Genomic DNA, 15,238 nt, shown 5'->3' with positions numbered 1-15,238 from the left:
TAAAAAATCAAGTACAGATCAAGTTCTCTGTGGATGGCTGGGAAAATCAGTTTTGCTGTTTTATACAGGAGGAATTAATGGCATGGATTCTTCAGAAAAACAAACAGAGAAGGGGACAACTGTTTCACAAATCAGAAAGAGGAGAGCACTCTCTGAGAGCACTCTCTCTGAGATCTATATGGCACAGAATAAATGCATATTAACATACTATAAAAATCAGGTAGCTCTTTTTCAGAGGTCCTCAGGATGCAAACTGAACAGCAGAAGAAAAAACACATCACATGACTCATACTGAATGAACTGAAAATATGTTGTGCTAAAGATATAGTAGGGAAATAAAGGTGCTACAAAAGTTTCCATTACTGCACCATATGAGTGAGAGGAAGAAAAAACCTTAAGTGCTATGGAGACACAGTAGGAAAGAGATTTTACAGCAATCTGACTTACACACTGACTTAGCAGAGAAACCAGCTGCATATTTCAGGCAGTCCCTCATAGAAGAAAACTCAAAAATATGTGAGTACATGTCTTCATGTGCTTATATAAAGTACAGGTCAAACTGAAACAAATTGCGAACCTGACAAAAATCTTATATTTAGCCTTCACCAAAAGTACTCAATTATAGCATATGAGAGGTAAGACTACAATGTTTGGAGGGAAAAAAAGTGATAACATATTCCTTCAAATACCTTTTCCTCAAAGATGCTTAATGAAATTAAATTACGTTTTTTTTTTAAATATTTGCCTTGTGACCAAAACAACAGTGTCAGGCTGACCACTGACTTTTGCACTGACTGTTCAGTTGACGAAGTGAAAGGGATGCAAAGGTTCAAGCCATCCATGTGGGATTTTAGCTTTTAAAGCACTTAAAATGCATTTCAGTTCTCCAGCAAAAGAAGAATTAATATCTTTGTGGAGACATTAGAAAATCTGATGCAACATATGGCACAGACTCCAAAATTAAAACTTATGTCACAGTTTTACCATGGACAATCAATATTCCAGCATGAATGTGTTCTGGAAACAGGCCAGGACTAAAACTGCAGCTCTGTCTGACTGCCTGTCAAATTGATTACGAAAGGAATGTAACTAGCAGTGGCACCAAACAGTGCAATATATTTTTTCCTAGAACAGGGGAACTAAGCCAGCTCAGAGCCTAAATTCTATTGTGACTGCTTGCAATGGGTAATACAGCAACTAAGGAAGGTGCCTGGATTCCAATTCACGTGCATAGCATATCCTAGGGCAAATTAACCCTAGGATATCTGATAAATATTGCTACCCAGTCTAGCTTTTGAAGTGGGTTGCAGCGATTTTAATTATCTTACTAGAAGAAAACTGACAGTATTTTTGGCATTACCTATCAAGATCAACTTTTTTCCGTTCATCAAAATACTCCATTTCACTGGTAGGGGTCTGAAGTGATGCAGTGGGTGATTTTCCAGCCTTTCTTTTTTCATCAGTTCCATTTTCTCCATCTGAACTGCAGGGGAAAAATAAATAAAAAAATAAACAAAGAACCAAAGAAATAAAAGGACTCACAGTCATGTTGAAAGCCACTGCCACATGTTAACAATACAGCATATATTAAAGAACAAAATTGTTCTTTATAATTGTAACTTATATTTCTTCTGATATCCTGAAAAAATCTGTATCTATTGACTCAACAGTACTATGCACCTGAGCTCCAGTACTGGAATTTCAGCAATGAAAAACAGAGAACTGAAAGACTGCCATGGATATTTCAGCACTCATAAAATCTGTAGCTCTAGCTTCCGTTCTGAAGAGAATGTCTCATTTAGGAAAAATGCATTCCATACTCAGTACTCAGACTCAAATGACTAATGGAAATGAATTTGATTGGCAAACCATGAGAAAAACATCTTGCATGGCAGCACGTGGTGCTTAGCAGATTATTTGTAGCTCAATATTGCAAGAGGAAAATGGGTCCTATTTTGCCTCTCACTTCCCATCTTCTGTGAGTCCACATGCAGGATCTTTGCAATAAAGGTTTCTCTCCAAGTACAAAAAGCATTGGTTTTATTTTAAAAAGCAGCATTGCCACCACAGTGCACTGTTTTTTCACAGCACATGCCGCTGCTTCAGAAATGTGTGTTGTGGACCCAGAGTCTGAAGGCTAAGCGATGTACCATAAGAGCCTTCCCCTGGCTTCCCTTTTCATAACTTTTCAACAAAATGACAACCCAGAAAACTTGGAGAAAAAGACCTGTTATTAATAACAGGTGTGAAGAATGATGATATTCTAAAATGACATGACAAATACATACACACACTTGCCTGCAGAAACCTGAAGCTTCACAAAAACTATAGAATACTCTCAGGATTAAAGAGGAAAGCCTAAGGATGTCACCCACTAATTTAATACCTGGCCTGAATTGTTCCATTTACAGAAGCTTTCCATTATAATATTTAATTTCTGCTATTTTACAGCATTCCTGCTATTTTACAGCAAGACTACAGCCATCATGTGGCACTGTCTTTACTATGAACAGTCTTTTTTTCTTACTAAGGCAAAAGTTTTATTAACAGAAGTTCTCAAACTAATTTAATCTTCTTTTAGGAAGGCCACAAAAAGATCTTTTGCTTTTATTACATTCTGATGAGTAAGATCAGAAGATATACCTCACTTTAATTGAGGTCTAATGAGGTGTTATCCTACCTCATAGATAAACTAGAACTTATGTCACAGGACAAATGCTGGATTCTCAAAGCATCTCATATTCACATAGAGCAATTATTTCCATATGTAAGCCTTCCTCAGCACCCCTAACACTACCCACCACAGGGACACTGAATTCCTACTCCCAAAGTCTCACGTTATTACTGTGATTTTCAATTCTTTCAATTATACACAAAACTGATAAGGAAAAGACCCTATTATTTTCCCATAACTTCACTCTTGGATCAGCTCTCCCTTGACCACACATCACCAGCTTTTATTTTCAGTCAACATAAATGACAACTAAATAGGCAATTCATGAGATTCAAGTGGAACCCAATCTACCTGAAAAAACTGAATAAGCAGCTTTATGCTGTTTAAGATTTTAAACAGACAGACAAATGGACTACCCACTCAAAGTTCTCCCTGCAAGCATAGGGGAGTTTGTATTCCAAATGTGTGCAAATCCTGAAAATGTCTTATTCACAGTCTTGCTTATTTCTATTACCCAGATCCTTGAGCTCCAAGAGGGGCCAGAGAGTACCAGAAATGAGTAAGGGATAAGGAACAGGGTGAGGCAAAACTGCCAGGTTCAAAAAAAGCAGCTTAGCATGGAAACTCCCAAGTGAACAGAACTACGTAACACAGCATTGTTTTTAAGATTAGTTGCTTGAGCCTGAAGCCTGACTGGTGTCCATCATGGCCTTGGTCAGCCTGCTACTGTCACATGGCAATGCTACCAACTGATCAAGGAGGCCAGTCTCAGGCCTCTATAGTACAAATATCTTTTAAAAAAATTTATAACACAGGTTCTACCACTCATATCTGTCAGCATGGTGAGATGCTTTGCTGCTGCTTTTTTTACTTACAATTCATACTCCCTTTTCCTCATCCATTCTTTCCATCTTTTCTACTAACTTCTACTACTCCTGAATCTCTAGCATCTGAACCCATTCCACCCAGCTGCTTTCTGTTGGCAGAGAGCTCAGGCATCCCAATATGCTAATCCTGCTGACAGCTGTGTGTGGAAATGCTGAGCTAACATGTGCCAGCCTGCTCACCTCTCCAGGATACCTCCAGAGAACAGCAGCACAGCTGCGAGGAGACTCGCCCATGTAACACACGACACTGACAGTAGCAATAGGGTGTTTTCCTACTAGCTGATACAGTTTCATCATGTCTATCCTTCACCCTATGTCCTTATGTCTCCTTCACATAATGAAAAGCTACAGATGATTTGTCCTTTTATTTCTGATAATTACAGCTCCACATAGCAGGTGCTTTGAAGAACCTTCCCTTCCCTTCCCTTCCCTTCCCTTCCCTTCCCTTCCCTTCCCTTCCCTTCCCTTCCCTTCCCTTCCCTTCCCTTCCCTTCCCTTCCCTTCCCTTCCCTTCCCTTCCCTTCCCTTCCCTTCCCTTCCCTTCCCTTCCCTTCCCTTCCCTTCCCTTCCCTTCCCTTCCCTTCCCTTCCCTTCCCTTCCCTTCATCACAAGGAAATTAAAACACTCTTCCCATTTTCATGAGTGAGTCAGTACTCATAAATGCTTTATAAAAAGAGCACAAAAGTCAGGAACAAACAACAACAACAAATTAGATAAAGAGCACTTAGAATCACTGTAGTGATTCTCACGACAACTGTTGGGAGTAGATGCACATAAAAAAAGAGCCTGGATTTGCAAACATCAAGGCAAAGCAGAATAACTTTGTGACATTGTGGCCATTGAAATGGAAAAAAACCCCCACAAACCCAAACCTCATATATTTGGTACTACCATCAAGCCTATTAAAATAATAGCTAAAAGAAAAGAAGTTGTCTCTAGTTTCCAAATAAAGAACAGTTGTTATAGGGATTATTTTCAAAGCCAAGACCTGCATTTACAGTGCAATCACACATTGCACCTAAGCTACTTAACATAAACATTAGTTATGTTTAAGGGAAAGTGCTATGAAATACATAAACCAAGGCAGTGGACTAAGTCCCATTCTAATGTAGTTCAGAAACACATTAGTCATCAATAAATTTTAAAAGCTAGAGGAACTTCACCTCTTCTGATCTGAATGGTTTATGGGAAAACAAAAGTTTGTGGCAGGCATATGTCAAGTTCCTTGTATTGCATAAAATTCTTTGAACTTCAAAGTTTCTTGTTTGGCATTAACCTTCACTGGGACCTGAAAAATTCAGACTCCCTGTGTAAGTTACCACATTGCTGTACCACATTAGTGGGAATTTTTCAAGAGAAAAAAGATTAAATACATTAATCTCAAATAGCAACTTCTCATCTATTCCCCTCAAGTATAGTTTGAGTAAGAAGCATCGAACAAAAATAATGAGAGAGAGAAGTGGTAATAGGCCAGAGTTTGGAACGTGAACCTCAAGGAACACCTGCTGTCTTTGACAACCCCAGTACTGAACCAGACACAAACACTTCTCAGGCATACACAAGAGAGACCAAAATTTCAGAACTATATGGTGGCTACTGTCTTCAATTCCCTGCAACCACACAAATCCTTCTACAAAGCTTCCTCAGGACACCCATGCTACTTGATCTGCCTGGTAACTGCTCTAGAAGTTCAGAAACCACAATAAGTTGGACAAAGCAGTCTGCCAGTCCACAAATTGCAGATCAGTTATGTAGGAATAAAAAAGACTTGTTGAATAATCTAAGATGTTAGATCTTCATTTGTTTGCAAAACTGGAGTCAAAACATATTTCCCAAAGGTTTAATGTGATTCAGCATTGGTGCAACATTCCTTCTGGGGATGGAGCATACATATTAGATCACCATGTTACCTTAGAAGCCTTGTTGGTCCAGTTTCACTTGTGTTATACAAAAAGGATTAATTTTGCAACAGCAGTTAGATTGCTGCATTACTGCAAATGATCAACCTAAGAAGTCGGGGAATAATTTCACCCTAAATGTTCACAACCATGCTTGGTACAACCCAAGAGAAAATATCCATCATAAATAAAACTACATTCTGTATCTTTTGGTTCTGTTTGATTTATTGGGTAGCTGTTGGCAGACTGACAGGATTTGACAAAGGAATCAAAGTAGTGTGAACAGTCCTAATGCTAAGAGATAGCTATTTAAGCTATTCTTACTCTCTTCCAAGAGTCTATTCAGGTAAAGAACTGTGTCACTTTTACAGAAATTTAAAGTCAAAGGGAGAGACTCCAAACATTTAAGGATCCCAAATAAAGAGGACAGACTTTGGCAGGTTTTTAAAAGCAGAGAATATGGAGCCGGATCAAGAGATTTATCTAGGCATTATCCAAAAGACATACCAGCAACATGCTTCAAGCAGAGATGACTACAAGAGGGTAAGATGGAATGCACCAATGATTGGAAGGACATTGTTCAGTACGCTGCAGGTCACAGGTCTCCTCCTAAGCACATATTTCCTTGAAATATCATGTGCTAGCAAAGCAATCACCTCCAACTACCTTTTACTAGGACTTAAGTCTTGAAGTTTTCTTTCAGAAGAGATTCCCATCATTCTACTAGATATTTTTTCTATGCTACACCAGTCTGAACAAACCTTTTTGGCATGGGTAATCAGATTCTGGAGTGCTTTATCTGATGAGCTTGCATTCATACTGTACACAGTTCAATTACTTCACCCCTGGACTGAAGCAAACACCTTTCCACTGTAAACTCTCCTGCTGTCCTCTCCATCCTGGAAAAACTAGCAATACTGCTCAAGTTGAGGATTTAGGAGTTGTCTGTACAATCTGGTCACTCAGATGCAAAATGCCTCCTGTAGCTCTACAGCCATGCTCATGTTATGTGGCACACAGCACTGTTTATGTAGGATAACACATCTCTCAGAAACAATTTTTCAGAATGTTGTGATTTAATCTACTTGAAGACCACATACTGTTCTTACCATGCAAATGGACAACCATTCACTATCACTAAGACTCCCAAACTATCAAAACAGGCAGAAAACAAGCTACACCTACTCTAAACACAAAGGGGCAGAAAGCTGCTGAACAACTGCTATAATAGATACTAGATTGACATAATGTATGGATTTAGTATTTGTACAATTCTATATACTTAGTACACAGCTTGTACTTAAGGCTGAAATTGGAAGGTAAGAAAGCAGCTGATTGTGAAATGCACAATTTTGTACATCTTTTTTATAGGTAATCTGCAGCCAGCACATGTATTTATGCCAAATACAGAGAGCAGCAAAGCATTAATGATGGTGTGGAGATGCGACACCCTGCATGACAGAGAAGGTCAGTTTGCCAATATGAATAGGTATGAACCAGACTGAGATTTAACTTCCTCTGGTTGTTCAGGGATCGGGCTAATTCTCTTCTCGTGAGATCAGAGTCAAACACGGCATAATGGAGGCAGAGTTACACAGCTGCACATTAACCGTGAAACATGCATATGGATGGGCACAGTTGCACATACACCATGTGCTTCTCTAGGCATTTCTAGGATGAAACACACATGTAAGCACAGCTGGAACCTTGATGTCAGATGGCACCAAAAGAGAAATGAAACCGATTGTTTAGGACTTCCTCAAAATCTGAAAATAATTTTATGTATCAAGCTAATTAATTGCAGAAATGCTTACTGTGTTCTATAACTAATCTACCTCTTAGAAAACAATTACTCACCTGTGAATAGTTTCATATGTTTGTGGTGCAATGCTTTATTAAAAAAATAAATGAAATTTTGGAGTTAGTACTGAACAGAAAGCCCTCCAACACTGTTAAGGACAGAGAAAGCCAGGTTTTTCTCCTCAACTGAATAGACATTTCACATAATAACTAGATCAAGTTTCACACTGCCTTACCACTTGCACATCAGCAAGATCACTGTGACACCGCAGACGTCATTAGCAAGTATGTAAATTCTCTGCTCTAAATACCATCTATTATTAACTGTCTGTATTCCCTGTCTAATCAAAACCAGACTGCTATCAGGTTCCATAGCAAAAAAAACCCCAATAACCACAGAAGAATTCCCTGTGCTCTGAAACCAGAGACACTATAACAAGATATTTTACTAAGTTAACACTAGAACAGGAACACAAGCCATTTAGCTCTCTTGTCTTCTCAAGAGTTTCCATTTCATATATCCACTTCAAAAAGCAAAAGCCCTTTCATATGTATCTTCACTCAACTCCACAAGATTCCCATCAGGCAGCTTCCATGGGAGTTTCAGTAGGATGACCAACAACTATTTATCTGCACGTAGACATAGTCAAATCTAGCACACAACAGAAATCTTGGACAAACACATTTCTGAGGGAGAAAAAAAAAGAAAATGAAGCAAAATACACTAATTTATCCCTGCTTTAGATAGGAGCATGTGTTTTTCTTATTCTTCAACCTGCTTGCATCCTTTAGGAGAAAATGTTTTCATATCTCCTTAGTTCTAGCCTACCTAATCTTCTAATCCAAAGCAAGACAAAAATAGAATCACAATTCATACCGAAAAGGCAGTGTACAGTCTTAAGTCACATTTTTATATTTAGCTTTCAGGAGTGGCAGGAGAAAGGGAAAAGAAAAAATTCCTGATTTATGACTTGCTCAGGGTGCAAAAAAAGATAAAAAAGGCACTTAAGTGGCAGGTCTACCAATTGTTCAATACCAAATTCAATGAGAAAGAAATTGTATACAGGTGCAGTATTTATGGATGTTCAATGCTACCATATAAACATCTATCAATCAGAGCTTTTCCTTAACTCAGCCAGAAACAATATGCACCTATCTGAAAAAATAAAAGCATCTTTACAAATAAGGCCTGATCACCATAGAATAAGCATAAAGGTTTGGCCTCATTGCCTGAAGCTGGTTTCTGGAAGAACTCCAGAGAAACATAGCTCAGCACAGTGCAAGAATTGGATGCCAGTTTTCCAGCATTAATTGTGCTTTTGAAAAAAATCTAAGTAGTTACCATCAGACTCAAATACTTAAAAACAGAACAAAACAAAAAACCCCAAAACCGCTAAAAAAACCCAAAAACCAAAATGAAAAAAAGAAAACCAGACACCTGCAATTATATTAACAACTGTTACTAAGAATGTAGTTGGAAAGCAGAGGTTTGGGAATAAACTTATAAACACTTTGATTCCATTCTCTGCTGTTTAAATGTGAAACTGCCATGAAACCCTTGACCAGCAGTTTCTCTTCTATGGTAGGTTTAGAAATAATGATGTATTATTATCTCACTATCCTGTAGAAAAAGTGTTTTAATCAATGTACATGAGAAAAAAAATAAATTATTCTTCTGACAGGTTATATACAAAGAGAAGAAGGATTGAATTTTCTAATAAAGCAATGTCTTTGAAAACTGGCATTGATAAAAGATAATCCAAAATTATTGAAAAGATTTTGCTGTTTAAAGAGTGTTAGATTCTGCTGCTAAATATCTTATATACATTTTCTGTGAGGTTCCCCAGCAAGAATAGTGCACAACAAAGCCAAATGAAAAACAATTAGATGAAAATGAAATTCTCATTGCTTCTATCTACTGTGCTTTACCAGGCTTTCCTAGTTTAAAACACATCTAATCAAGGAGACAAAATCAGAAGTTTCAAGAAACACCCGAGTACATTTTTGATGCCTTTCACCAAGGACAGAAGTGAACCATTCACCAAGGATCCGGCAATGCTGAATTTCCCATTATTATCTTTTCAACCTATGACTACTCTTACAGACCTGCTCATGTGTTCATGGAAAAGACCAGAACAATGTGGATAATTGAATACAAAAGCTACTATTTCATACTAGGAAATACTAGCTCCCAACAATGGATCTAACCAACACCAGTCACAACAGTGCTTTTGACTGTGACACCAAATATAAGGAACCGTTTTCCTTCCAGAGTCATGGAGAAAGGTAGTCTTATTAGGATCAGAAGTGACACACGGTTGCCAGACATCTGCTAATGACAATTTTCTAGTTTCACAATTTTTTTTCTATTTTTCTATGTCACCATGACACTGAGTCTGAATGCTCTCAAAGCTTACTTCTTCAGTCTGAGCCTTTCCACTGGCAATAAGCTGTCCTCCATGGCAAAACACACCCATTCTTATGCTGGCCATAGCATGTTAACATATATTTTAAAATTTCTCAAAACCAAATAGGAATATATATAATCCTGTTATTTACTGGACTTTTGTAAGATAAACTTCCTTCCTGTCGAGAAAAAGGCTGAGCAAATCTAAACAGCTCTTCTTGAGCTAGTATAGCATAGATGGCAGCTACAGAAGAACACCAACAGTCTTTTGTGCTCTGTCTTTCACAAACAGACTGAAGCTACAGTCAGAGGGCTAAACTGAGGCATGTGCAGGTCATGCCAGGGTATGTATGTACGTACAGAACTACGGTTTCATAGTCAGATAACTAGGTTTGCCTCTTCTATCCACAGAGGGTGAAGGCTTCAGTCTGCCTCTATGTTCTCTGTTCCGCTGAAATTGTCTGCTGCCTATCTGCAGCCTATTATTCATAACATATTATTTCCTGTCACTCTTTCTGGAGCTTATTAACCTCCCTAACCTTAGTGTGCTATTTTTCAAGGGCAGAGGCAAAGACAGTCAGTGCCAAGTAGAAGCTGAGTTAAAGTAACACAGGTCTGAAAAGATTCATTGGAAAGGATATACGTGGACTTGGCAGCAGCTATGTACAGAGCATTCAGATCATTAGTCTCAGAGTAGCCTCATTAGATAAGCACATAATTTCTAACCACATGACTGCAATAGTTATGGAGATGGAAGTAAGTAAGACAATACTGTGATGGGATGTTTATGCATCACCTGTTAAATACCAACAACAAATCCTGCTGCCCAAAGCTGTAGTTATTAGGTTTTCTAACGAGCACTTCTCACAGATTGCATATAACTAGTAAATACATTAGCCACATGAGGCATCTGGATGGAAAGAAAAAACTCTTCAGATCCATACCATGCATTTACACACAGAAAAATTATTTTAAAAAAATCTGCTTTTATAACTTAAGTATGCACATAGAGTGAACGCCATAGGAATGGCAGGGAGAAGGGAAAAAAATGGAAGTGATCAAAAAACATCATAATGAACAAATGAAGGTTCAAACCTAGACTGGAAAACTCTTGCACACACATAAATTTAAATGTTTCATTTACAAGCCTCTCCTTCTTTGGAGATCATGTGTTACAACTTTTGCTATAAAAGTAAGGAAGAACTACTAGGGAAGAATTAAAAAATACGATACTTAGTATGTGTTAGTAGTTTCATCCCCTGAAAATACATACTTACCCTTTTCCTCTTTGCAAAAAAAAAACAAAAACAAAAACAAAAAACCCCCCCACTTTTGCTGGAAAGGAGTTAAAGTTTTATTTCAGCTTTAATCTAGATTAAGTCGGTAATAAACAATTTCCCCTTTTTTCTCTGCACTTTATGTTTTTCTCAAGTAAGATACTTTAAGAAAAATAAGTGAATTTTGATTAAGCACAAGCCATTCAATTAATTCTGTTTTAATTTATCAACTGATAAACAGTTATTAAGAAACATCTGTTACGGCAGAGTAATATGGTAGACAAACAAACCATAAAAATCACATTCTCCCTGCCCAGAAGTACCCAATTTGCTTGCAAGCATTTTCCACTGCTTGCAGTAGCATATTTTCCCCAGTACCTTTTTCCCCAGCACGCATTTTTGCTAAAAAGAAAAAAAAATAAAAATTGAAAACCTTCCACATATTTTAGATTTTTAAGTCCCAGTCCCTTCATTTCTTTAAGTTACACTCAGTAATTGGACATTACCTGATTCTGTAAATCATAAGGGGATAGAATGTCCCACTTAATGTTAGCAAAATCGTGCCATATGGTAACCCATCACATTACACTTATACAGACAGACTGAATCATATGAGAACAAATATTGCCAGTGGCACCAGAACGTGCTACATGGACTTCATCAGAAGCAAGCATGGGTAAAAGCAGAGGGATGCTAACAAAGCATGAGAACTACTTGCTATTACTCCTCTGCCATTCCTCCTTAATGTGCCTCACTCTTATTTTCAGTGCTCAATTTTCAAACATCTGTTCCACCTACTGTCCCTGAAATAAGGCTGACAGCTTCTACGGGAGGTCCAGCGCCACCACAAAAAACCACACCCCACTCCCCACTCAAAAAAAGAAAAAAAAGAAAAAAAATCTCTAAATACAGTGCAAGGGTTAACTCCTTTTTGGTCTAAGGCCACATCAGGAGGTAATGGTTAGGGAGCTCCACTTGGAAAGTTTTTTTCCATCCACAAATTTTTTATTTGCTTGGAAGCAGCTCCACATAATGACAAACTTTTGGCACATCACTATTTTGGGTTTGCATAATAATAGTGCCCATCTTCCTCATAGTATTATCTTTGGGGTTACAACTCACAGAGCTCTATTAGAAACTTTGCAAATGTGTAAGTAACACTAAATATGCCAGAGTAGGCCATTTTCTGAATCAGTATGAAAGTACTTAACTCTTCTGAATCACTGCTGGATAAATATGAACTCTGAAGTTTCTAATCTTGAAACATTTAAGAAAAACATCCAAGAAAACCCTGAAAAAAACACAAAAAACCAAAACAACCCAAAATACTTTTACAGCTTCAGTCCTTCAGATGCATCTATCCCCCAAGGAGCCTTTATGGCATCAGCAGCATAGTAAGCTATGAAGTTCATCTCTAAATTGAACAACATTGTAAGCATACCTCCAGGAAGTACAGGTACATAAATCTCTTTACACATATGAATCTCTCTTCCCGCTGAGCTTTGGAAAACACTAAAGACTCCCTAAACCTCTATAATCTCGCTAATATTTTTTGCAAATAGAGGTCATCATGAGCTCTGTTAGCTGCATATTGGTCCTTGGAAGTACATGAGGGGAATTAAACTCCACCAAATCCACACACACTTATGTACAACATCTTCTAATACCAAATCTTCAACAATTCAACTTCTAGTAATCTCACTTCTAGCTGAATTAAAGCCATGCTTCTCTTCTTGATCTGAACAATCTCCCCTGTAACTTCACGTTAGTCAAACCAAAGATACATGGCTTGTGAGGTTAACTCCCAATCAAATGAACACAAGAGTTTCTCAGACAAGCTTCTCAGTAAAATGGGGCTGGAAAAGAAATTCCAACTTTGTTTCCAAAGAGCAAATGCTTCAACAATTTTCTAGTTTAAGAAAATCTTTTCAAGTTTTTTTTTTTTTTCTCTCCCAGTCTTTTCACCCTCCTGCTGTCAGGCTACTATTGCTGAACACTGTATCTTAAAGTTTAACAGACCGCCTAGCTCTTCCCTGCACGACATCTACTGAACAGCAAAAATTGATAGCTAAAAAAAGCTAGAGAGTCATAGTGAGTAAGACTTCTCTGTTTATCACACTGGCTAAGACTGACCTTGCTTCTAAAACTGTTAACTGATGAAGGACTGAAAGACTAAACACCATGTTCAATACCTCCGAGATCGAGCTCTCCATATACTACCTAGGACTCCTAGTTCTGGTTTCAAGAGAAAAATCAGATACAGATCTTGCATACCTGAAAAATTTCATTAGGTTCACTGGCATAATTCTATGCAGGGACCAGGATCCAAGGCTTGAAGTCAGAAGACTCTAGTGAAGGTCTGGAACTTATGTTTCATTTGTAGTGTGAAGTCACTGATGTGATTACACCATACAGGATAAAGGACACTTAGAAGACACTCTAATTCCCAGTGCTCTCTAGCAAGCAAGTTATTTCTGGCAACAGATTTCACTACAATATATACTTGAGGAATACACCTGCTTAGACATCATGCATACAACAGCTGGGGGAAAAACCCAAAAACCAATACAGACTTTCTCAGAATTTGTTTCAAGAGAAAGAGCTAGCTGGTGGTAACTTGTTTGCCTTTCTCCTGGAAGCTATTTAAGATAAAATATTTGTGAAGAAAAGTTCTTCAGGAAGAGGAATCATCCCAGTATAGCAGAAAGTTAAATCTTATTAATTTCTTTAGAGGAGAAAGCTCCACATGTTTGAGTTTCTTGTTTCACAGATGCTTAACTTCTCAAAAACTGTCCTTGGGACTGCCAAGACCCATGTGAATTGGGAGCCTGGTATGGAAACAGACAGCTGCTTGATTTCAGCAACATTTTCACGTGATGGTCATTGCCATGGCTCACAAGCACCTAAACAACCTGGGACCTCTGCAGGAAGCAAGACACCAATGCAGGAGCGAACCTTTAACTCTGGACGTTCTCAGTCATCATCAGAGGCTGGGAAGGTCAGCAGGGCCAGGGGAGTTCTCCCACCCCTCTGAGCACTCTGACTTCCCTACTTTCCATCAGCTGGTCCAAGCAGACTGCCCTTACCAGGCAGCAGGGCCTGCTCTTCCTCATGAAGAATATTTCTGACCTCTTCACTTGCTCAGTTTTTACGGTACTTCTCAGGTTAGAAAGCAGAAACGTGAGTAGGGGTATGGCCCCGCGGGGAACCATGCCATGACCAGCAAAGTGCCCACCATCCTTCTCCCGAGAAGGGACATCCTCTGCTTTCTGGGACATCAGAATGAACTCCCATTTTAATGTCTCTTGCCTGTATCAGACTTTGTCAACTTTCGATAAAGTTCTGGCACCCAGAAAGTTATTCCTGGCACCCAGAAGAAAGGATCATAGCTTCCCACAGGAGCCCGTGCACTTTAACATAAGCGACAAAGCACAATTACTGTATTTAAGTCCCACAGCGCAGAAAGATTTTCAGGCTGTTGGGTGAAACTACTACAAGCAGTGTTTGTACTCTTTGCTCCTAAAACTGCAACTTCGGAGTTCAACGCTGAACTCGAGCGCGGGTCTTGCCCGAGCGGGGGTGGGCGTTCGCGCTCACTTAAGCCTGGAGGCGGAGGCCCCTCGGTGACTCTTCCCCGGGCACTTCAGGCCGACGCCCCTGCAGCGCGGCCCCAGCGCTCGGGGCTCCCCCGCCGCCCCGCCCGCAGCTCCCGCGGCCCCGGCGCTGCCCGGCGGGCGGCCCGGGCACAGCCCCGCGTGGAGCCCCCCTCCCGGCAGGGCACTACTCACAGCCGCGGAGCGCCCCTGTTCTCCCGCCGCCCGGCGGCCCGCGCTGCCCTCGGCTCCTCCGCATCGCACCGCGGCTCGGTCATGAGCACCATCGGCACGGGCAGCAGGACTCACCCCGCCGCCACAAGGCACTCCGCCACCCGCGGGCCGGGCCCGCTCCGCCCTCGCCGCCCCGCCCCGGGGCGGACCCGTCGCCGCTCGCGCCGGCAGGAGCCGGAGCCGCCACAAACCGGTTGGGCCCGCCCGGCCGGGCCGGCGCCGCCCGCGGCGCGGAGCTTGTGAGGGATGCGGCGCCTCGCTCCCCGTGAGGCCGATCCCTTACGAGCTTTAAATTATTCAGTCGGGACGCTGTCGCGTGAGACACCGGCTCCCGCCGGCTCCAACAAAAGCCATCCTTAATGTTTTATAGGGCGGTACAGGAGATACGCCGTTTGACACAGACGCAGTCCCGGGGGAAGGTGGTGGTGGTGGCCACGGCCCTGCTTTCTCTCAACGCGCTTCGTGAGT

At 40.2% G+C, this 15,238-nt stretch overlaps 1 protein-coding gene across 2 annotated transcripts in view; it reads right to left on the bottom strand.

The window, feature by feature from the left end:
* Window positions 1-14,900, bottom strand: part of GRAMD2B (GRAM domain containing 2B) — a 29,869-nt gene extending 14,969 nt beyond the window's left edge. The window contains exons 1-2 of one of the 2 annotated variants that reach the window (XM_058044450.1): window positions 14,846-14,900; window positions 1,361-1,483 (exon numbers count right to left, since the gene is read on the bottom strand). In XM_058044450.1, the coding sequence (XP_057900433.1) occupies window positions 1,361-1,401 (41 nt within the window). In that variant the 5' untranslated portion in view covers window positions 1,402-1,483; window positions 14,846-14,900. Of the gene's footprint in view, window positions 1-1,360; window positions 1,484-14,731; window positions 14,812-14,845 lie in introns of those variants that run through there. The other variant, XM_058044452.1, reaches the window with a different exon arrangement.
* Between the last annotated feature and the right edge of the window lie 338 nt (window positions 14,901-15,238).

This window comes from Melospiza georgiana, chromosome Z (genome assembly GCF_028018845.1).
Source record: "Melospiza georgiana isolate bMelGeo1 chromosome Z, bMelGeo1.pri, whole genome shotgun sequence".
Taxonomy (NCBI): domain Eukaryota; kingdom Metazoa; phylum Chordata; class Aves; order Passeriformes; family Passerellidae; genus Melospiza; species Melospiza georgiana.
Note: the sequence above shows the minus strand (reverse complement) of the source record. Positions and strands in the feature narration are given on the sequence as shown.